Genomic DNA, 21,887 nt, shown 5'->3' on the forward strand with positions numbered 1-21,887 from the left:
TCTTGAAAAAGGACCAAATGTTAACATGCCGATATATACATGAAGCTTTAGCTGGTACTCCGAGTATTGTTGCTGAGCAACCCCTACTTGCACCATTGGATGCGTCAGCTCTATGGCATGGTGGTTCTTCCTGTGCTTTGGTAATGCAATTCCTAGTATTCACTTTGAAATMTCATGTCATTCAGCATTTTTGTTCAGCAGAGCTCTATTCATGRCGCAGCTTGTCCTGTTTTTMTGTGTGATTGGAACAAATACAATTCAATTCTACTTCTACGATCCAGCTTGTCCTGTTTTGTTAGTAAAGACCATTTTAAATGGAAATACTGTGTTGAAAATTTGATTTTGTGGGTGAGCAAAATAGTAACCGAGTGAGACATAATTCAGTACTTGTATTTTGGTATAATGACCAGGCCATGGCTACATCTGGAACATTCAGCAGATCTTGAATTATCATTTGAGTATGTCCTGACTGTGAACTGCAACCCCGTTTACAATGGATATGTTGTCCCAAGTGTGTTCATTTGGGAAAAGGTGCATTCTGTAGTTTTTTCAGTCGAGTTATATTTTGCTGACTTGTTGAGCCATGCGGTTACTTTGAGGAGCTATGGAAACCGGAAATTACTTCATGTGGTCTCGCGTCTTTGATCACGAACCGGAACAAACAAACGAAGCAAATGTCAAGCGGTGRTGTGATTAAGCAGCGCCAGTCATATGCAGACATTCAGCATGGGTGTTCGTTTAATTTAAAACYGGATCTATGAAGGGGAATAAGAGTACAGAGTAGCACATGCGATATCAATTGTATGTATTTGTAACATTTGTCTAAAGAAAAGGGAATACCGCCAAAGCAAGCAACAATATTGTAACCGGATTCGTAGGACATTGTGTACAACAGTGTAAGATATTTTAGTGTTCGTTATTTGTTTGTTTTTACCGATATTTTATGTGTTTTTTTTAGAATAACTATGAAAGGGCCCTCTTATGCAGTCTCTAGTCGAAGGAGGAGTGGTGCGACAAGGCTGATTTGTTCACTGTTGGGTGCCTGCCTTGTTGCTGCAGTCATCGGGTACAAACCGGTGGTCATAGTTCATGGGTTGTTCGACAGCTCTGGGGAATTTGTGGAATTGCTTCGATTCATCAATCAGGTGAGTGTTTGAAAAGATATCACCACGGTCCACAAATCTAGCTAAAGAAAGATTGCTTATGGGTAATAACGAACGCCTGTTAGMCTATGTAACTACAGAACAGATCTGGCAGGTTGAGTTATGTAGACTGTATGTGTAAGGCCCATACCATTATCTTAAACGGTCAATCTTTGGGTAATTTCCATGTTTGTACATGGTGTTTCCATTGTGCTTCTGGAAGTTGGGCGCGCGCCTCAGTTTACTCATACCAAACATTACTGCGGTCTGCTTGAGAATAGCAGGAGACTACTGGGTTTTATGAGAACTTTGGTCGCTYACGTTACAATGTTTCCATTTTCGTTAGGGCTAGTGCAAGTGTCATGTCACCTTGTTATTTTAAGAAGGCTATATTTAAGCAATAAGGCCCGAGGTGTGCTATATGGCCAATATACCACGGCTAAGGGCAGTTCTTAACCACGACGCAACTTGGCGTGCATGGATACAGCAAATACATACAGTCGTGGTATACTGACCATATACCATAAACCCCCGTGAGGCCGTATTGCTATTAAACTGGTTACCAATATAATTAGAGCAGTACAAATATMTTTTTGTTGTCATACCCATCTGCTATAAACTGGTTTGTGATATGGTCAATATACGACGGCTGTATCCATGCACTCTGCTTTTCCCCTCGTGCCTTATTGCTTAAATATACCACGGCTGTCAGCCAATCAGCATTCAGGGCTCGAACCACCCCGTTTATAATATGAAATCAGCTGTTTGTCACCAGTCTTATCAGCTGAGTTCTTCATGAATACTGGGGAAATAGGCTGTTGATTGTTGCCAGATTCCAGAGCAAAATGTTCCTGGCATAATGTTGCCTAATCATCCCCCCTGGCCTCTTCAGGATTACGATCCTTGGGATCGTTCTCCTTTTTTTTTTTATGATCAACAATTCATTGAACCTGAAAATACTTACATGGCTCCAGGGGGAATTTTTTTGCTGACTGTTATAAGATGGGGAGGAGACTAAACAGGAGATATGCATGCTCTTGCAGTTTTCAACATAGCAACATCTCACGTGTTTCCCCTCTCCTTGAAGATGATCTCTTCCGGGTGGTTCCCCACCCTCTAACCCCATTTTATAATGATTATAAAGAACTTAAATGTCAGAGTGGAAACTACTGTACTGGACAGAAGTTAATATGTAACTTGATGGCAATACACACTGGATTGCAGATGTGAGAATGTACAAAGTATCACAGGGGTTTTTATATACACTGTGAGGTCCACTACTTCCAAACTGCCTGACAATCAATATTCGAAACATCACCTTAATAGACGCTTATTAATTAGTAATGTAGTGATACATTTCCAAAGGATAGACTTATGTGATAACACAACAAGCTGAGGTATTTCAACCAATATAAGTAAGTATGCCTGTTTGGCCCCTGCTGAAAAACGAATAAGTCGTGGCTTTGTTTTTGTATAATCAATTCTGTCAGTTGAGGCATTATTTGGTCATTTATTAACATAATATTTTCACTAATTTTGTCTGATGCTCCCACACTCCTAGCTTTATAGAACGTTAATTGATGAGGCTCTCTTTGTTATGGTGCTTTAATCTGTCCCGTCCTCATCTTCTTCTGAAAGGCTCACCCAGGAACCAATGTGTCAGTCTTCGACCTGTTTGACCGCAGCTCCAGCCTACAGCCGCTATGGAAACAAGTGGAGGGCTTCAAGGCTGCCATCTATCCCATCATGCAAAACGCTGCAGATGGGGTCCACTTCATCTGCTACTCTCAAGGTTTGGGTGTATAATTTGCATTTGTTTGGTTTCATTTTGAATCTTTTTTACGTTTAACGTGGGCTATCGTTTCACCTCGTGTTTCTACAATGAAATGGGAACGCATGTATAGGTAACTGACTATGGAAACACTTGTAAATTAGGGAAATGAGAGTAAATGAGGGATACAAAGTATATTGAAAGCAAACTTCACACAAGTGTGGTTCCTGAGTTAGTTAAGCTTTGGGTCATGTATAAAAATGCTGGATGGGCCATTATTTTGGCTAGCAGGGCTATGCCCCCATCCACAGGGCACGAGTGGTCACTGAGCAGTTTGACCAGCATGAAAATMATGTAAACCATATGCCATGGACGTCTTACACTTCAGCTCCACTGTACACACCATGTTGCTTTGCCATCAGTGTCGCGTCAATGCGACGTTCTACCTGCTACACAGAGTTGTTGTTTTGAGAGCAGAGGGAGAGAGCTTCTGTTTTCTATTTTCCCCCTACTGTACCACATTCATATATTGTGCGTAAGTACAATAGCTTTGGTTCAGTTTTTCGCAAAGACTCATTCAATTGTTGCTGGTGGTTGTCCTCTAATTACCCCAGTAACATTGTGGACATAGTCAATGTAGCTAGCTAGCTAGCTYGAGTTTCTGCTAGTAGCTTCTTGACTTCATAGATCTTAGTAAAATAATCAGTGGTGTATAGACGAGGCCATATGCAACCAAAATCAACTTTATTTTCAACTTTATTTTTCATTATTTCAAGATCGAATGAACACACTCTTTGGCTATAGAGAATTGAACATCTGCATTTCTTGAGCTTGGAAGCTGCAATTGGACGTGATGCAACGCGAGCGCAACACGGGCAGTATAGCAGCTTTCATCGACTTCAAAGGCAGCATTGCCTCAATGGCTGATGGCAATGCCGGACGCCCCATGGCTGTAGTGTAGCAGGGCCATCGGTCACCAGATCTCAACCCAATGGAACACTTATGGCAGATTCTGGAATGGCGCCTGAGACTGCGTTTTACACCACCATAAACAAAACGAAAAATACCATAATTTGCTGTGGAAGAATGGTGTCTGATCCCTCCAACAGAGTTCCAGACACTTGTAGAATATATGCCAAGGAGCATTGAATGAGTTCTGGCTCGTGGTGGCCCAATGCCCTATTATTACACTTTATGTTGGTGTTGCCTCTATTTTGGCATTTACCTGTATTTACCGCCACTCTCATTCTGTTCCAGGTGGACTGATTTGCAGAGGGATCCTCTCTACTCTCCCTGATCACAATGTCCACTCCTTCATCTCTCTGTCCTCACCTCAGGCTGGGCAGTATGGAGGTAAGCGTTCACTAGAAGCCATCAACTTGATCTTTGTGCTCAACAGCCAACATCATTGTTTGAAACATGGTACATTGTCACCCTGACTCCCAGTGTCTGCTGAGGCCTGAACTTAACAGAGACTGGTCTTTTCTCTTGTTTCTGTTCAGACACAAACTACCTGAAGTACCTCTTCCCCCAGTTCATGAAGTTCAACCTGTTCCATTTCTGCTACACCTCAGTGGGCCAAAGGATATCTATCTGCAACTTCTGGAAAGGTTAGTAGGCTGAGCAGAGGATTGGGCAATACAAGGGTTGTGGACTGCCTCAACGCTGAAGGAAGAGGGATTTTCTATATCCGATGACCTATGCCACGGGTTTCTCAAGGACTCAATGTGGGATATATGATTAGAGGTCGACTGATTAATTGGAATGGCTGATTTAATAGGGCGATTTCAAGTCTTCATAACAATCGGTAATTTTGGACGCCAATTTTTTTTTTTACACCTTTATTTAACTAGGCAAATCAGTTAAGAACACATTCTTATTTTCAATGACGGCCTAGGAACTGTGGGGTTAACTGCCTTGTTCAGGGGCAGAACGACAGATTTTTAACTTGTCAGCTCAGGGATTCAATCTTGCAAACCTTACGGTTAACTAGTCCAACGCTCTAACCACCTGCCTCACGAGAGCGCACGCGAGTAGTAGAATAGTGTTTCAAACGTCACTCGCTCTGCAGACTTGGAGTAGTTGTTTCCCCTTGCTCTGCATGGGTAAACGCTGCTTCGAGGGTGGCTGTTGTCGATGTGTTCCTGGTTTGAGCCAGGTAGCTGCGAGGAGAGGGATGGAAGCTATATGTTCAACTGCAATACTAAATTGCCTATAAGAACATCATAGTCAAAGGTATATGAAATACAAATTGTATAGAGAGAAACAGTCCTATAATTCCTATAATAACTACAACCTAAAAATTCTTACCTGGGAATATTGAAGACTCATGTTAAAAGGAACCACCAGCTTTCATATCTTCTCATGTTCTGAGCAAGGAACTTAAACGTTAGCTTTCTTACTTGGCACGTATTGCACTTTTACTTTCTTCTCCACACTTTGTTTTTGCTTTATTTAAACCAAATTGAACATGTTTCATTATTTATTTGAGGCTAAATTGATTTTATTGATGTATTATATTAAGTTAAAGTAAGTGTTCATTCAGTATTGTTGTAATTGTCATTATTACAAATACATTTTAAAAATCAGCCGATTAATCGGTATRGGCTTTTTTTGGTCCTCCAATCGGTATCGGGGTTGAAAAATCATAATCGGTCGACCTCAAATATTGATGATATGTGGTTGGAGTTGAAGTTTTTGTTCGACTAAAGTGTTTGTTTTCTCTTGCAGACCCCCATCACATGGACATGTACGTGAACAGCAGTGATTATCTGGCTTTATTGAACAGCGAGAGGACAAATCCCAATTCAACAGGTCAGCAACTCTTCCCACATTGCTCCACTATTTCAGAGAAGGGTTAGTCTGACTACTCTATTGCTGCTGAGGCAATGTCAGGGGTTGTATTACTCTGGATTTTATAAGAAACCTTTGCTCACTGTACAGCATTGCTGTTATGTAATTACAATGTTATATACAGTGCCTTCAGAAAGTATTCACACCCCTCGACTTTTTCCACATTGTTGTGTTACAGCCTGAAWTTAAAATGGATTACATTGAGATGTTGTCACTGGCCTACACACAATACCACACAATGTAATTATATTTTTAATTTCTTTACAAATTAAAAATTGAAAGGTGAAAAGTCTTCAGTAAGTATTCAACCCATTTGTTATGGCAAGCCTAAATAAATTCACCAGTAAAACATTTGTTTCAAAAGTTACATAAGTTGCATGGACTCACTCTGTGTGCAATAAGTGTTTTAACATGATTTTTGAATGATTACCTCATCTCTGTACCCTACACATACAAGTATCTAGGTCCCTCAGTCGAGCAGTGAATTTCAAACACAGATTCGACCACAAAGACCAGGGAGGTTTTCCAATATCTCACAAAGAAGGGCACCAATTGGTAAATGGGTCAAAATATAAATCAAAAGCAGACATTGAAATCAAACACAACATATTACTGAGTACCACTCTCCATATATTCAAGCATAGTGGTGGCTGCATCATGTTATGGGTATTCTTGTACTCGTTAAGGACTAGGGAGCATTTCAGGATAAAAAAAACAAAACAGAATGGAGCTAAGCACCGTCAGAATCCTAGATGAAAACCCGGCTGTCTGCTTTCCACCAGAATCACAGTTTATACTTAAATCTATGGCACGACCTGAAAATTGTTGTCTACCACTGATCAACAACCACTTTGACAGAGCTTGAAGAATTTTGAAAATAATAATGGGCAAATGTTCCACAATCCAGGTATGCTAAGCTTGTAGACGTACACAGAAAGACTCACAGCTGTAATCGCTGCCAACAGTGATTCTAACATGTATTGGCTCGGGGGTAGAATACTTTATGTAAATGAGATATTTCTGTATTTCATTTTCAATACATTTGCAAAAAATCTCACACATATTATCACTTTATCAGTATGGGGTATTGTGTGTAGATAGGTTAGGGTAAAAAAACAAATATGTTATAATCAATTTTGAATTCAGCCTGTAACAACAATGTGGAATAATTCAAGGGGTATGAATCATTTCTGAAGGCAGTGTAGATAGGATGTGATATTATCTCTCTTTCACACAGTGTGGAAGAAGAACTTCCTACGTATCAAGAAGCTGGTCTTAATCGGGGGGCCAGACGATGGAGTCATCACACCTTGGCAGTCCAGGTGACTAGTTCCTCTTTCCTAAAGAGTGCAATATTCTTACTAATCTATATTCTGTTAAAGCATTGTTTCCATTCTATCTGCTTAACAAGATGTGTTTTGTTTTAAATGGACACCTCTAAGAAGAATCTTCTCTCTCCACTTTAATGTATGAGGCATTTGGTTCCTAGAGAGATTATACACTACATGACCAAAAGTATGCTTGTCAAACATCTCATTCCAAAATAATGGGCATTAATATGGAGTTGTTCCCCTCCCCCCTTTTCTGCTATAATAGCCTCCACTCTTCTGGGAAGTCTTTCCACTAGATGTTGGAACATTGCRMCAGGGACTAGCTTCCGTTCAGCCACGAGCATTAGTGAGGTTGGGCGATTAGGCCCAGCTCGCAGTCGGTGTTCCAATTCATCCCAAAGACGTTTGAGATCAGGGCTCTGTGCAGGCCAGTCAAGTTCTTTGTCTATAGAGATTTCATGGCTGTGTGCTCGATTTTATACAGCTGTCAGCAACGGGTGTGGCTGAAATAGCCGAATCCACTCATTTGAAGGGGTGTCTACATACTTTTGTGTGTATATATATATATATATACACAGCAAAAAAAGAAACGTCCTCTCACTGTCATCTGCATTTCTTTTCAGCAAACTTAACATGTGTAAATATTTGTATGAACATAACAATATTCAACAACTGAGACATGAACTGAACAAGTTCCACAGACATGTGACTAACAGAAATGGAATGTGTCCCTGAACAAAGGGGGGGTCAAAATCAGAAGTAACAGTCAGTGTCTGGTGTGGCCACCAGCTGCATTAAGTACTGCAGTGCATCTCCTCATGGATTGTACCAGATTTGCCAGTTCTTGCTGTGAAAGTTACCCCACTCTTCCACCAAGGCACCTGCAAGTTCCTGTACATTTCTGGGGGGAATGGCCCTAGCCCTCACCCTCCGATCCAACAGGTCCCAGACGTGTTCAATGGGATTGAGATCCGGGCTCTTCTCTGGCCATGGCAGAACACTGACATTTCTGTCTTGCAGGAAATCACGCACAGAATGAGCAGTATGGCTGGTGGCATTGTCATGCTGGAGGGTCATGTCAGGATGAGCCTGCAGGAAGGGTACCACATGAGGGAGGAGGATGTCTTCCCTGTAACGCACAGCGTTGAGATTGCCTGCAATGACAACAAAACCGCGACTCGTCAGTGAAGAGCACTTTTTGCCAGTCCTGTCTGGTTCAGCGACGGTGGGTTTGTGCCCATAGGCGACATTGCCGGTGATGTCTGAGGACCTGCCTTACAACAAGCCTACAAGCCCTCAGTCCAGCCTCTCTCAACCTATTGCGGACAGTCAGCACTGATGGAGGGATTGTGCGTTCCTGGTGTAACTCGGGCAGTTGTTGTTGCCATGCTGTACCTGACCCGCAGGTGGGAAGTTCGGATGTACCGATCCTGTGCAGGTGTTGTTACACGTGGTCTGCCACTGCAAGGACGATCAGCTGTCCGTCCTGTCTCCCTGTTGTCTTAGGCGTCTCACAGTACGGACATTGCAATTTATTGCCCTGGCCACATCTGCAGTCCTCATGCCTCTTTGCGAATGCCGAAGGCACGTTCACGRAGATGAGCAGGGCCTGGGCATCTTTCTTTTGGTGTTTTTCAGAGTTCATAACTGTGACCTTAATTGCCTACCGTTTGTAYGCTGTTTGTGTCTTAACGACCGTTCCACAAGTGCATGTTCATTAATTGTTTATGGTTCATTGAACAAGCATGGGAAACGGTGTTTAAACCCTTTACAATGAAGATTTGTGAAGTTATTTGGATTTTTACCAATTATCTTTGAAAGACAGGGTCCTGAAAAAGGGACGTTTCTTTTTTTGCTGATTGTGTGTGTGTAATAAATATATATACATACATGCACACACACACACACACAAACAGTTGAAGTCGGAAGTTTACATACACTTAGGTTGGAGTCATTAAAACTCGTTTTTGAACCACTCTTGTTAATTAACAAACTATAGTTTTGGAAAGTCGGGTTAGGACATCTACTTTGTGCATGACAAGTAATTTTTTTCAACAATTGTTTACAGATTATTTCACTTATATTTCACTGAATCACAATTCCAGTGCGTCAGAAGTTTACATACACTAAGTCGACTGTGCCTTTAAACAGCTTGGAAAATTCCAGAAAATGATGTCATGGCTTTATAAGCTTCTGATAGGCTAATTGACATAATTTGAGTCAATTGGAGGTGTACCTGTAGATGTATTTCAAGGCCTACCTACTCAATGAACTGTGAAGCACAGGGGGTGGCAGCATCATGTTGTGGGGGTTCTTTGCTGCAGGAAGGACTGGTGCACTTCACAAAATAGATGGCATCTTYAGGAGGAAAAGTATGTGGATATTTGGAAGCAACATCTCAAGACATCAGTCAGGAATTTAAAGCTTGGTCGCAAATGGGTCTTCCAAATGGACAATGACCCCAAGCATACTTCATAGTTGTGGCAAAATGGCTTAAGGACAACAAAGTCAAGGTATTGGAGTGGCCATCAGCGTGTGCGAGCAGGGAGGCCTGCAAACCTGATTCAGTTACACCAGCTCTGTCAGGAGGAATGGGCCAAAATTCACCCAACTTATTGTGGAAGGCTATCCGAAACGTTTGACCCAAGTTAAACAATTGAAAGGCAATGCTACCAAATACTAATTGAGTGTATGTAATCTTCTGACCCACTGGGAATGTGATGAAAGAAATTAAAGCTGAAATAAATCATTCTCTCTACTATTATTCTGAATTTTCACATTCTTAAAATAAAGTGGTGATCCTAACTGACCTAAGACAGGGAATTTATACTAGGATTAAATGTCAGGAATTGTGAAAAACTGAGTTTAAATGTATTTGGCTAAGGCTTATGTAAACTTCCGACTTCAACTGTGTATGTGTATGTTATTCATTCAAGGTCATCCACTCACTGGTTCCCTCCCTTCTTTTTTACTTTTTAGTCAGTTTGGATTTTTCGATGACAACGAGACTGTCGTTGAGATAAAGGACCAGGATGTACGTATTATTTTAGAACATGGTTGTGCGTAAATATGACACAAGATGCTATGTATATTGATGCTTGCCGTTATCTTATAACGATTCCTTGCACTCTTCTCCTTCTTTCCCAGTTCTATTTGAGAGATGTGTTTGGCCTGAAGACCCTAAATGCTCGCGGGGACCTGTTCCTGTGCTCCATGGCTGGAGTAGAGCACATCAATTGGCACTCCAATTACACGGTGTTCAACGCCTGCATTGAAAAGTGGCTTGTCTAGAGCTGACTACTCCACCAAACAGCATCACAAGAACAGTCCCATTTCATACGATCGTGACAGTGAAACGCACACACCTACTCATGCACAAAGTTTTACTTCTGCAGTGTGGCACTCATATTTCCACTGTGAAACTTTCATTGTGAACTACATCTTATGTTCTTACATTTCTGTGAGAATGATTCAAAACATCCTTACCCTCGTGTGTGTGTGTGTGTGTGTGTGTGTGTTTTACCCACACATACTTTGAGGTATCACACAACAGTGCCTGACTGAGTGACATCCGGTACATTTGCAGACCCACCGCTCAGTTCATCTCATTGCTAAAGTGACTTTTACCATTGGTTTTAGCCGTTAACAAATGTCTTTTTAACCTGTAAAGTAAACCGTTGGTCATTGCTAAGCCGCCCGGCAGACCGCTGCAGTAGAAATCATGCCATTCGTTTTGTGTTACCCATGTCTTTGTGTTCCATTATGTGTTTACAAACTGAAGTGCTATGGCACACTGCCTCTAGTGATTGTGCTAAAAGGGGGGAGTGGATAGAAAAAAGGGAAGAGCTACTGGAGACCAAAGAATATGAGAAAGGAAGGAGGTTTTAGGAATGGATGGAAGGGGAGTAGAGTGCCAGGAGGTAATTTACCTGTCCACTTGAGCATAATGTATGTGACATACCTGTACCTCTCGTTGCAATTAGGTATCTCAGGCTTTTGATCAAACCTATGTCTGTTTTTGTCAAAGGAATGATTTATTTTTAACTTGACTGTTTGTTATAGGTGTTTTTATTGTATGACACAGGGGATTGCCTTTACGATAGAGTAATTTCACTAAGTTACAATGTGAATTAAGACGGCAAGCATTGCACAAAGATTGAAAATGTTATCTGCTAAAATGTAATTTGATGTGAACTTAAAATGAGACTCAGATTGTTATATTTTTATCGTTGACATTGCAGTATTAAGTGTATGTATTTTAATATTGTCACACACTTCCTGGTTTATGTTCTGCTTCTAAGGGAAGTTTTAAAATTGACATTGCATAAATCAATAGATTACTAAAAGGAATACTTTTCTGTGTTCTGTGAGTTCTTTACATTGCATTTATCTGTTAAGGTTTAACACTTGTGGGAATTGGCCTATAGGGGTAAATTGAAATGTTTCTTACAGAATAAATGTTAAATGCATAACCATAGTAGCAATTGAAAGGGAACAGTTTGAAGGTAATGGGGAAATCATTAGACCAAAGGTGAGGACACAACAGGTCACAAGACTGAATCCAAATGTTACGCTTGAATTTATGTGCATTTTACATTTACTGTACTTTCGTCTGCATTTGTTGATAACAAAATCTGAAAATACTCTGGATACATTTAGTAACATAAGGCTATTCTTGGAAAATGTTGGGTAGGTGCAACAAAAGATAAAATTACAAAGGTTTTAATGCTCTGACGGTGACCATCCCTTCGGCTGTCAATGTGTCTACCGTGTCCACATTGTGTTCGGATTCCCTTTTCCCAAGCTATATTCAAATGCCACTATGTATTCTACAAATGGTATAATAGGTCAAATATAACAACTGATGGCAGTAGCTACCTACTGTAGCTAACTAGCCAGCTAACCACTGTAGCTAGCCAGCAAGCAATTCTAAAGGGATTGTAAACGGTTTAGCCAAACCAAAAAAGTTTTATCTAAATACACTTAAGGCTCCCGAGTGGCGCAAGGCACTGCATCACAGTTGCTAGCTGTGTCACTAGAGCTCCTGGTTTGAGTCCAGGCTTTCACAGCGTCGTCCGGGTTAGGGGAGGGTTTGGCCGGCAGGGATGTTCTTGTCCCATTGCGCTCTAGCGACTCCTGTGGGGGCCGCTGACACATTCGCCAGGTGTACGGTGTGTCCTTCAACACATTGGTGTGGCTGGCTTCCAGGTTACGCGGGCATTGTGTCAAGAAGCAGTGTGGTTTGGTTGGGTCGTGTTTCGGAGGACGCATGGCTCTCGACCTTCACCTCTCCCGYGTCCGTACGGGAGTTGCAGCGATGAGACAAGACGTTAACTACCAATTGGATACCGGAGAAAAAGGAGTAAAAGTAAAAATATACAAATACGCTGAAGGCCATGGAAGAACMAGGACATTTTCCGCTTTCAGGAATTGTGTACAGATCCTTGCAACATGGGGCTGTGCATTTTCGTTATGGCGGCAGAAGAATGGCACGACAATGGATCTCGGGATCTCTTCACATTATGTCTGTGTGTTCAAATTMCCATCGATAACATTCAATTGTGTTCGTTGTCCGTAGCTTATGCCTGCCCATATCATAACCCCACCATGGGGCACCCCGTTCACAACGTTGACATCAGCAAACCGCTCGCCCACACAACGCCATACACGCTGTCTGTCATCTGCCTGGTACATTTCGACGTTGAACATTTGCCCACTGAAGTCGGTTATGACGCTGAACTGCAGTCAGGTCAAGACCCTGGTGAGGACTACGAGCACGCAGATGAGCTTCCCTGAGACGGTTTCTGACAGTTTTCAGAAATTCTTTGGTTGTGCAAACCCACAGATTCATCASCTGTCCGGGTGGCTGGTCTCAGAGATCCTAGCTCTAGAAAGAGGCCGGATTTCCAATTCCCAGTCGGAGCTCGTTTATTCCCGACTTCCCAGTTGTCTTGAACTCACTGAAGTCAAGTTTTCACAGTTCTGAGTTAACAGTTGTTTTGAGCGCGGCACAAATCATGRTTCATTGACAGCATGGCCAATGTTGAATGTTTATCATTTTAAACTTGGAAACGAGACCCTTAATCACAGATTTGGGACCACACAGCCACTCCACTGAATAGCAGGCGAGTGATTGCTTTGCAATGCTTGTAGAGTTAGCCACTGTCACTGATTCCTTCCAAACCACTCATTGTTGAATTTGCAATTTCCAACTCGTTGTGTAATGCTTATGTCCAATGGCCGATGATCACCAATACGTTTTATCTATAATTTCTCTTCATTATTTCTCATTTATTTTTATATAACCTGTATTTAACTAGGCAAGCCAGTGAAGAACAAACTCTTATTTACAATGACGGCCTACCCCGGCCAAACCTGGCCGACGCTGGGCCAATTGTGCGCCGCCCTATGTGACTCCCAATCACGGCCGGTTGTGATACAGCCTGGAATCGAGCCAGGGTCTGTAGTGACGCCTCTAGCACTAAGATGCAGTGCCTTAGACCGCTTTCATATGACAAGGATTAAAAAGGATTTGCCAGTAGATTGTCAACTTGATTCATGATGATGACTGCTAGCTAAGATTTTGAAAGTATGATGTTGACATCAGTCCAATCAAAGCTACTGTACATGTAACGTGATTTGACATTTAATCTGTGCCAATGACCTTGAGCCTTCTTGAATGGGCACTTCTAATGTAACTCTATGGCAGCACTCAGCAAAACTGAGTTTAAATGTATTTGGCTAAGGTTTATGTAAARTTCCAACTTCAACTGTAGTTAGCTCACAAAGGACTTGTAGGCTCAATGTTCTCATACGAAACAAATGGTTTTGTTCCACGAGTGCATCTGTTGCACCTGATTAATCAAATGACATGTGAAGTCTTAAACAGTGCATTCAGACCCCTTGACTTTTTCCACATTTTGTAATGTTACAGCCTTATTCTAAAATTGATTAAATTGCTTTTCCCCCCCCTCATCGATCTACACACAGTACCCCATAATGACTAAGCAAAAGCTGGTTTGTATAAGTTTTTGGCAAATAAAAAGACATAGCATAAGTATTTTAGACCCTTTACGCAGTACTTTGTTGAAGCACCTTTGACTAGTCTCCCAGTCCCTGCCACTGAAAAACATCCCCACAGCATGATGCTGCCACCACCATGCATCACCATAGAGATGGTGCCAGGTTTCCTTCAGACGTAACGCTTGGAATTCAGGCCAAAGAGTTCAATCTTGGTTTCATCAGACCAGAGAGTCTTGTTTCTCATGTTCAGAGTCCTTTAGGTGACTCCAAGCAGGCTGTCATATGCCTTTTACTGAGGAGTGGCTTCCGTCTGGCCACTCTACCATAAAGGCCTGATTAAGGGGGAGTGCTGCCGAGATGGTTGTTCTTTTGGAAGGTTCTCCCATCTCCACAGAGGAACTCTGAAGCTCTGTCAGAGTGACCATCAGGTTCTTGGTCACCTCTCTGACCAAGGGCCTTCTCCCCCGATTGGTTAGTTTGGCTGAGCGGCCAGCTCTAGGAAGAGTCTTGGTGGTTACAAACTTCTTCCATTTAAGAATGATGGAGGCCACTGTGTTCTTGGAGACCTTCAATGCTGCAGAAATGTTTTGGTACCCTTCCACAGCTCTGTGCCTCGACACAAGCCTGTCGCTGCGCTCTACGAACAATTCCTTCAACTTCATGGCTTGGTTTTTGCCCTGACATGCACTATCAACTGTGGGACCTTATATAGACAGGTATGTGCCTTTCCAAATCATGTCCAATCAATTGAATTTACCACAGGTGGACTCAAATCAAGTTGTAGAAACATCTCAAGGATGATCAATGGAAACAGAATGTACCTGAGCTCAATTTCGAGTCTCATAGTAAATGGCCTGAATGCTTATGCAAATAAGCTATTTCGGTTTCTTTATTTTTAATAAATMAGCAGAAATGTATTAAAACCTGTTTTCGATTAGTCATTATGTGGTATTGTGTGTAGATTGATGAGGGGGYAAAAGCCATTTAATCCATTTTTGAATATGGTGTAACGTACAAAATATGGAAAAAGTAAAGGGGTCAGAATGCTTTCCGAATGCACTGGACATATCGGAGATGGGATTTCTGCAATTGAACTACAATTCCATAAAAGCCTTGCAATCTAGATGCCTCATTTCCGCCTCACTGTATATCTGTTTGATGCGCCCTGAAAAGGCCCTTTTCCGGCTTTGAGAAGTGTGGTGCAGAACGGCAGACACAAGTGAGTGATTTTTTTTTACAATTTTCAAGCCCAAAATTGCATGAAAAAGCATAATGTCCAACTATCGTACGTGTAACATTGCTTGTTTGACTTTGAGTCAGAAGTATATCAGTTTATAGTCCAAAGTCGTTTTTAAATCATCCGAGTGTTTTTTTCCTCTGTGCTCAAATTCCTTCAGCCGGGGCAGATTAACTTCATGCTAGCACGTGCGACATTGCTAACTAGCTACCTACCTATTTAGCGTCTTCCCGGGACCACTCGGAACATTGTTGCTATGCAAGATGTTCAGTTTGGTGTTAAACATATGTTTATCTCATGTTTTGCTCATAATGACATTAGCCATATAACTATCGTTCGCTAGTAGACTCGGGCTAACTTTAGCCTTTTGGGCCTACTGTCGGGTGTCTGCGCTCATTCACATTGCCTTTACGTTTTATCACGACTGTTTCATTTAATATAATTTAACGTTAACTACTTAAACCAWTATATTTATGCTGTCCGTGTGTAGCCCAGCCCACGTTGCTAACATCACTAACGTTGACTGTATAATGGATAACGTTGGCTAGCAAGTTAGCTAACTATTCGTGTGTTACTAACAGTGGCAGCCATTCCTTCCTGATGTTGATGAAACCGTTTCTCATTTCCTCTATTATGCTAACTAGTTGAGCCGTGATGTGGTAATGTCAATATCGTGATGTGGTTATTTTTTAAATATATTTTTTTAAGTGTATTCTTTATTTAACCAGGTAGGCTAGTTGAGAACAAGTTCTCATTTACACTGCGACCTGGCCAAGATAAAGCAAAGCAGTGTGACACAAACAAGTTACACATGGAATAAACATACCGTCAATAATACAATAGATAAAGTCTATATACAGTGTGCAAATGAGTTAAGATAAGGGAGGTAGGCAATAAATGGGGCACAGTGGTGAAATAATTACAATTTAGTAATCATTGATTAGTGTGGGATACCATTGTTACAAGGCCTTTTGCCATGGAACTGGGGTCAGACATTGTGGTACCTTAACTCTCGTAATTAAATCCATCAATATAACCGGACCAAATCTTCTGTTTCATCAGTGACTTCAGAGTCGTGGGAGACTGCCCCTGCAGTGGCTGAAACGCCAGAAATCAAGCTCTTCGGGAAATGGAGCACAGACGATGTTCAGATCAATGACATCTCCCTGCAGGTAGGGCATTTCAATGTTTGACTTGTGACGAGGCACTTTAAAACATCATTATTTGTTTTTTGTGTGTACGCGAGGCTAGAGTCACGCCTTTACGACCCTCATTGTCCTGGTGTGCTAGAGTGCTCGCAGAGTAAACTTCTTTGCATATTCATTGGCTGTAGTCTGATGTGGCCCAGTCAATCACCAGCTCAGAAACATGAACATCTATGTATTCCCTGTTAACCAGGACATTGAAACCTACATTATTGGGAAGAGAACTAGTATTGATGGTGCTTTTTCCTTCAACTCAGGATTACATTGCTGTGAAGGAGAAGTACGCTAAGTACCTGCCACACTCTGGAGGCCGTTATGCCGCTAAGCGTTTCCGCAAGGCCCAGTGCCCCATTGTGGAACGTCTCACCAACTCTATGATGATGCATGGCCGCAACAACGGCAAGAAGCTGATGACCTGTCGCATTGTGAAGCACGCRTTCGAGATCATCCACTTGCTGACCGGGGAGGTACGTACCTTATTCAACATTGTTTTTTGCGTCCCAAATGTCACCCCATCCCCTTCATAGTGCACTACTATGGTCCTTGGTCGGAACTAGTGCACTAAATGTGGAATAGGGTCCCATTTGAAATGCGGACTTAGCCTTGAACTCCATGCCTGTCAGCCTCCCGCCACTATGCTGGTCTGTCTCAGTGACTGAGTATAATCCAGTGGAGGCTCAGATAGACCCAGCTCTAGGAAGCAGGGCTGCCTAAACAAATGGGCGACTCTGTGCCGAAAGGCCTGGAACAAACACCACATGGAAATTGTTCTACTTAAGTCCATGCCTACTCTCCTGTTACTGTTATCACCCCAATTTTACTGGTCATCTCTATGTCCCATATGTACTGTTGGGTTCTTATTTTTCAGAGTAAATAACTCATGGACACTAGAGAAGCTTTAAGAGAACCTGACCTCAACCCCTCCATCTAATCCACAGGTGTCCATCTGTCTCCCCTGTATCAACACATTGCTCTCCTCTTGTCACCCAACACATTCCACAGCTATGTCTTTCTACAGAGACCCGGTCTCTTTCACTCCTTAATATACTATGCGTCTGATCTATCATGTCTTTAATATCTCAACGTTCAAAATGTCGAATCCAACAGTACGCTCGGAGTGTCTTTGCCTGTGAAATTTGTACCCCTGAATATGGATTCCAGTACGGTTGTGGTGGTTGACCTTGTCTCTCCTCTGCCTTGTCCTCTCAGAACCCCCTGCAGGTGCTGGTCAATGCCATCATAAACAGCGGGCCCCGTGAGGACTCCACCCGTATTGGTCGTGCTGGTACCGTGAGGAGGCAAGCCGTGGACGTGTCCCCTCTGCGTAGAGTCAACCAGGTAAAGGAGACTGCTGCCACATTCTCCTCCAACTCTGCCTGTTGCCACTTGGTTCACTGCCAAATTTAGGCTACATCACAAGTGACGTTACAGGAATATAYAACTTGTTTGTACATTTTGTTTTTGTGTACACGAGGCTAGAGTCACGCCGTTACAAACTCATTGTCCTGGTGTGCTAGAGTGCTCGTAGAGTAAACATCTTTGCCTATTCATTGGCTGTAGTCTCTTGTGGCCCAGTCAATCACCAGCTCAGATACAGAACCTCCATTTTGACTTGTTTTGTTGTAAAGATTCACAACATAGTTTATATTCTGTTTATGGCTGCTCACTGTCTTGCCTCCTATCTCTCAGGCGATCTGGCTGCTATGCACTGGAGCAAGAGAAGCTGCTTTCAGGAACATCAAGACTATCGCAGAGTGCCTTGCCGATGAGCTGATCAACGCAGCTAAGGTGAGACTTTTGTTGAAAGTGTAGTCTCAATTGCGATTTCAGTACTATACAGATTTGATTTCGAACCAGTTTTAATCAGATTTTTCTAGTCTGCTGTTGGGTTTTGTTCACCAGTGTTCATGTCAATTTATTCGGGGTTGATCAATGTGTTGATTGTGTTTTGTCAGGGTTCTTCAAACTCCTACGCCATCAAGAAGAAGGACGAGTTGGAGAGGGTCGCCAAGTCCAACCGTTAAAATMGCTTGTTCCTTTCTAAAAAAGAAAATGAGGAAATAAATTTGAACTTCCATTGTTTAAAAAAAAAAGTTTAATGTGGTATGGTGTTTAGTAACACTTATAAAGGCCTGAATACAGGYCAGTTGAGGAATGAGTCAAAGGTTTTAAATTCATTTATTTGATCTACTAAGTAGAGCTATAATCATCACATTCAAAAGCTACACTAAAATGCTTAATGTGTAGAACTTGAGTTCACTTGTTTCAACTGAGTCACCAGATATGTAGTTACTTGAWTATAAATTAATGCTGCATTTTAGGTGCATACTACTGATTGGACTACTGAAGTAAAAGGTAAATGTCAGTGCAGGACTTCGCAACAACACATAAGTACTGTGACAAACGATGCCAGTTTATTTTGAGTTACTGCACTAAATATACAAAAGTATGTGGACACCCCTTCAATTTGGTGGATTCAGCTAGTTTAGCCATACCAGTTGCTGGCGGTGTATAAAATCGAGCACATGGCCACYCAATCTCCAAAGACAAACATTGACAGTAGAATGGCCTTACTGAAGCGCTCSGTGACTTATAATGTGGCACTGTCATGGGATGCCACCTTTCCAACWAGTCAGTTCATATTTCTGCCCTGCTAGAGCATCCCTGGTCAACTGTTACTGTGAGGTAGAAATATCTGGGAGCAACAACGGCTCAGCCGTGCAGTGGTAGGCCACAAGCTCACAGAACTGGACTGCTGAAGTGTTAAAAAAAAAAAAAAAATATATATACACTGCTCAAAAAAATGAAGGGAACACTTAAACAACACAATGTAACTCCAAGTCAATCACACTTCTGTGAAATCAAACTGTCCACTTAAAAAGCAACACTGATTGACAATAAATTTCACATGCTGTTGTGCAAATGGAATAGACAACAGTGGGGAAATTATAGGCAATTGGCAAGACACCCCCAATAAAGGAGTGGTCTGCAGGTGGTGACCATAGACCACTTCTCAGTTCCTATGCTTCCTGGCTGATGTTTTGGTCACTTGAATGCTGTCGGTGCTTTCACTCTAGTGGTAGCATGAGACGGAGTCTACAACCACAAAAAGTGGCTCAGGTAGTGCAGCTCATCCAGGATGGCACATCAATGCGAGCTGTGGCAAGAAGGTTTGTTGTCTGTCAGCGTAGTGTCCAGAGCATGGAGGTGCTACCAGGAGACGTGGAGGAGCCGTAGGAGGGCAACAACCCAGCAGCAGGACCGCTACCTCCGCCTTGTGCAACATGAGGGCCCGGCGTCCACAGGTGGGGGTTGTGCTTACAGCCCAACACCGTGCAGGACGTTTGGCATTTGCCAGAGAACACCAAGATTGGCAAATTCGCCACTGGCGCCCTGTGCTCTTCACAGATGAAAGCAGGTTCACACTGAGCACATGTGACAGTCTGGAGACGCCGTGGAGAACGTTGCTTGCCTGCAACATCCTCCAGCATGACCGGTTTGGCGGTGGGTCAGTCGTGGGGTGGCATTTCTTTGGGGGCCGCACAGCCCTCCATGGGCTCGCCAGAGGTAGCCTGACTGCCATTAGGTACCGAGATGAGATCCTCAGACCCCTTGTGAGACCATATGCTGGTGCGGTTGGCCCTGGGTTCCTCCTAATGCAAGACAATGTTAGACCTCATGTGGCTGGAGTGTGTCAGCAGTTCCTGCAAGAGGAAGGCATTGATGCTATGGATTGGCCCGCCCGTTCCCCAGACCTGAATCCAATTGAGCACATCTGGGCCATCATGTCTCGCTCCATCCACCAACGCCCACGTTGCACCACAGACTGTCCAGGAGTTGGCGGAGCAGTGAGCAGCACACAGTGCACTATCAGCCAAATATAATAACATGAATAAGTCTACCTCTGATAAGCTTCCCAGTAAAGCATTAAAAACAATCAACCAATCCAGAAAAGTGCAAAAAAAAAATGCCCATAATAACATTCTATGAAACAAGGTTCATAAAGTTATTAACTTGTAACAGATGACACTCATTCTGACGATCTCTTTAACTCACTTAGATAATACCTTTGATGATAGTGGTAGCAATACATGGTTATAACATCTACCGAAAAGACAAATGCCAATGGGGGCGGTTGCGCCTATATTCAGAACCACATTCCTGTAAAGCTTAGAGAGGATCTCATGTTAAATACTGTTGAAGTAATATGGCTACAGGTTCATCTGCCTCACCTAAAGCCCATTCTTGTGGGAAGCTGCTATAGACCACCAAATGCTAACAGTCAGTATCTGGATAATATGTGTGAAATYCTTGATAATGTATGTGATATCAACAGAGGTAAAGTGGCAWGAAAAAGTATGTGAACCCTTTGGAAATACCTGGATTTCTGCATAAAATGGGATCTGATCGTCTAGGTCACAACAATAGACAAACACAGTCTGCTTAAACTAATAACACACAAACAATTATACGTTTTCATGTCTTTATTGAGCACACTGTAAACATTCACAGTGTAGGGTGGAAAAAGTATGTGAACCCTTGGATTTGATAACTGGTTGACCCTCCTTTGGCAGCAATAACCTCYACCAAACGTTTTCTGTAGTTGCAGGTAAGTATGTGAACCCTTGGATTTGATAACTGGTTGACCCTCCTTTGGCAGCAATAACCTCAACCAAACGCTTTCTGTAGTTGCAGATCAGACCTGCACAACGGTCAGGAGGATTTTTTTACCATTCCTCTTTACAAAACTGTTTCAGTTCAGCAATATTCTTGGGATGTCTGGTGGGAACTGCTGTCTTGAGGTCATGCCACAGCATCTCATTCGGTTTGAGGTCAGGACTCTGACTGGGCCACTCCAAAAGGCTTATTTTCTTCTGTTGAAGCCATTCTGTTGATTTACTTCTGTTTTGGGTCGTTGTCCTGTTGCATCACCCAACTTCTGTTGAGCTTCAATTGGCAGACAGATAGACTAACATTCTCCTGCAAAAAGTCTTGATAAACGTAGGAAATCGTTTTTCTGACGATAGCAAGCTGTCCAGGCCCTGAGGCAGCAAAGCAGCCCCAAACCATGATGCTCCCTCCACCATACTTTATAGTTGGGATGAAGTTTTGATGTTGGTGTCCTGTGCCTTTTTTCTCTCCACACATAGTGTTGTGTGTTCCTTCCAAACAACTCAACTGTAGTTTCATCTGTCCACAGAATATTTTGCCAGTAGCGCTGTGGAACATGCAGGTGCACTTTTACAAACTTCAGACGTGCAGCAATGTTTTTTTTTGACAGCAGTGGCTTCTTCCGTGGTGTCCTCCCATGAACACCATTCTTGT

General features: G+C 42.5%; 2 protein-coding genes and 3 non-coding genes across 5 annotated transcripts; all 5 read left to right on the forward strand.

The window, feature by feature from the left end:
* Window positions 1-680: 680 nt before the first annotated feature.
* Window positions 681-10,615, forward strand: LOC111956089 (lysosomal thioesterase PPT2-A). Its single transcript, XM_023976522.2, has 8 exons — window positions 681-1,145; window positions 2,781-2,934; window positions 4,171-4,266; window positions 4,416-4,523; window positions 5,644-5,727; window positions 7,004-7,088; window positions 10,077-10,131; window positions 10,245-10,615. The coding sequence occupies exons 1-8, from the start codon at window positions 966-968 to the stop codon at window positions 10,386-10,388; spliced, it is 906 nt and encodes a 301-aa protein (XP_023832290.1). The 5' UTR covers window positions 681-965; the 3' UTR covers window positions 10,389-10,615.
* A 4,615-nt stretch (window positions 10,616-15,230) lies between these two features.
* LOC111955920 (small ribosomal subunit protein uS7) lies at window positions 15,231-18,720 on the forward strand. The gene is made up of 6 exons (XM_023976301.2): window positions 15,231-15,339; window positions 16,420-16,529; window positions 16,820-17,029; window positions 17,772-17,900; window positions 18,252-18,350; window positions 18,518-18,720. Coding segments are annotated over exons 1-6 (618 nt in total). The 5' UTR covers window positions 15,231-15,338; the 3' UTR covers window positions 18,587-18,720.
* Window positions 16,598-16,729, forward strand: LOC111956248 (small nucleolar RNA SNORA3/SNORA45 family). The gene has a single exon (XR_002876234.1). It is a non-coding gene; the product is annotated as a small nucleolar RNA SNORA3/SNORA45 family (small nucleolar RNA).
* Window positions 17,189-17,315, forward strand: LOC111956246 (small nucleolar RNA SNORA65). Its single transcript, XR_002876232.1, has one exon. It is a non-coding gene; the product is annotated as a small nucleolar RNA SNORA65 (small nucleolar RNA).
* LOC111956247 (small nucleolar RNA SNORA3/SNORA45 family) lies at window positions 18,031-18,161 on the forward strand. The gene has a single exon (XR_002876233.1). It is a non-coding gene; the product is annotated as a small nucleolar RNA SNORA3/SNORA45 family (small nucleolar RNA).
* Window positions 18,721-21,887: the final 3,167 nt, after the last annotated feature.

This window comes from Salvelinus sp. IW2-2015, linkage group LG31, assembly GCF_002910315.2.
Source record: "Salvelinus sp. IW2-2015 linkage group LG31, ASM291031v2, whole genome shotgun sequence".
NCBI lineage: Eukaryota > Metazoa > Chordata > Actinopteri > Salmoniformes > Salmonidae > Salvelinus > Salvelinus sp. IW2-2015.

Excerpts from the sequence above, each read along its gene's own strand:
- LOC111956089 (XM_023976522.2), top strand. The coding sequence starts at position 966 with ATGAAAGGGCCCTCTTATGCAGTCTCTAGTCGAAGGAGGAGTGGTGCG. Across the intron at positions 4,524-5,643 it reads TATCTGCAACTTCTGGAAAG|ACCCCCATCACATGGACATG; the intron begins GTTAGTAGGCTG and ends TTTCTCTTGCAG. Across the intron at positions 5,728-7,003 it reads GACAAATCCCAATTCAACAG|TGTGGAAGAAGAACTTCCTA; the intron begins GTCAGCAACTCT and ends TCTTTCACACAG.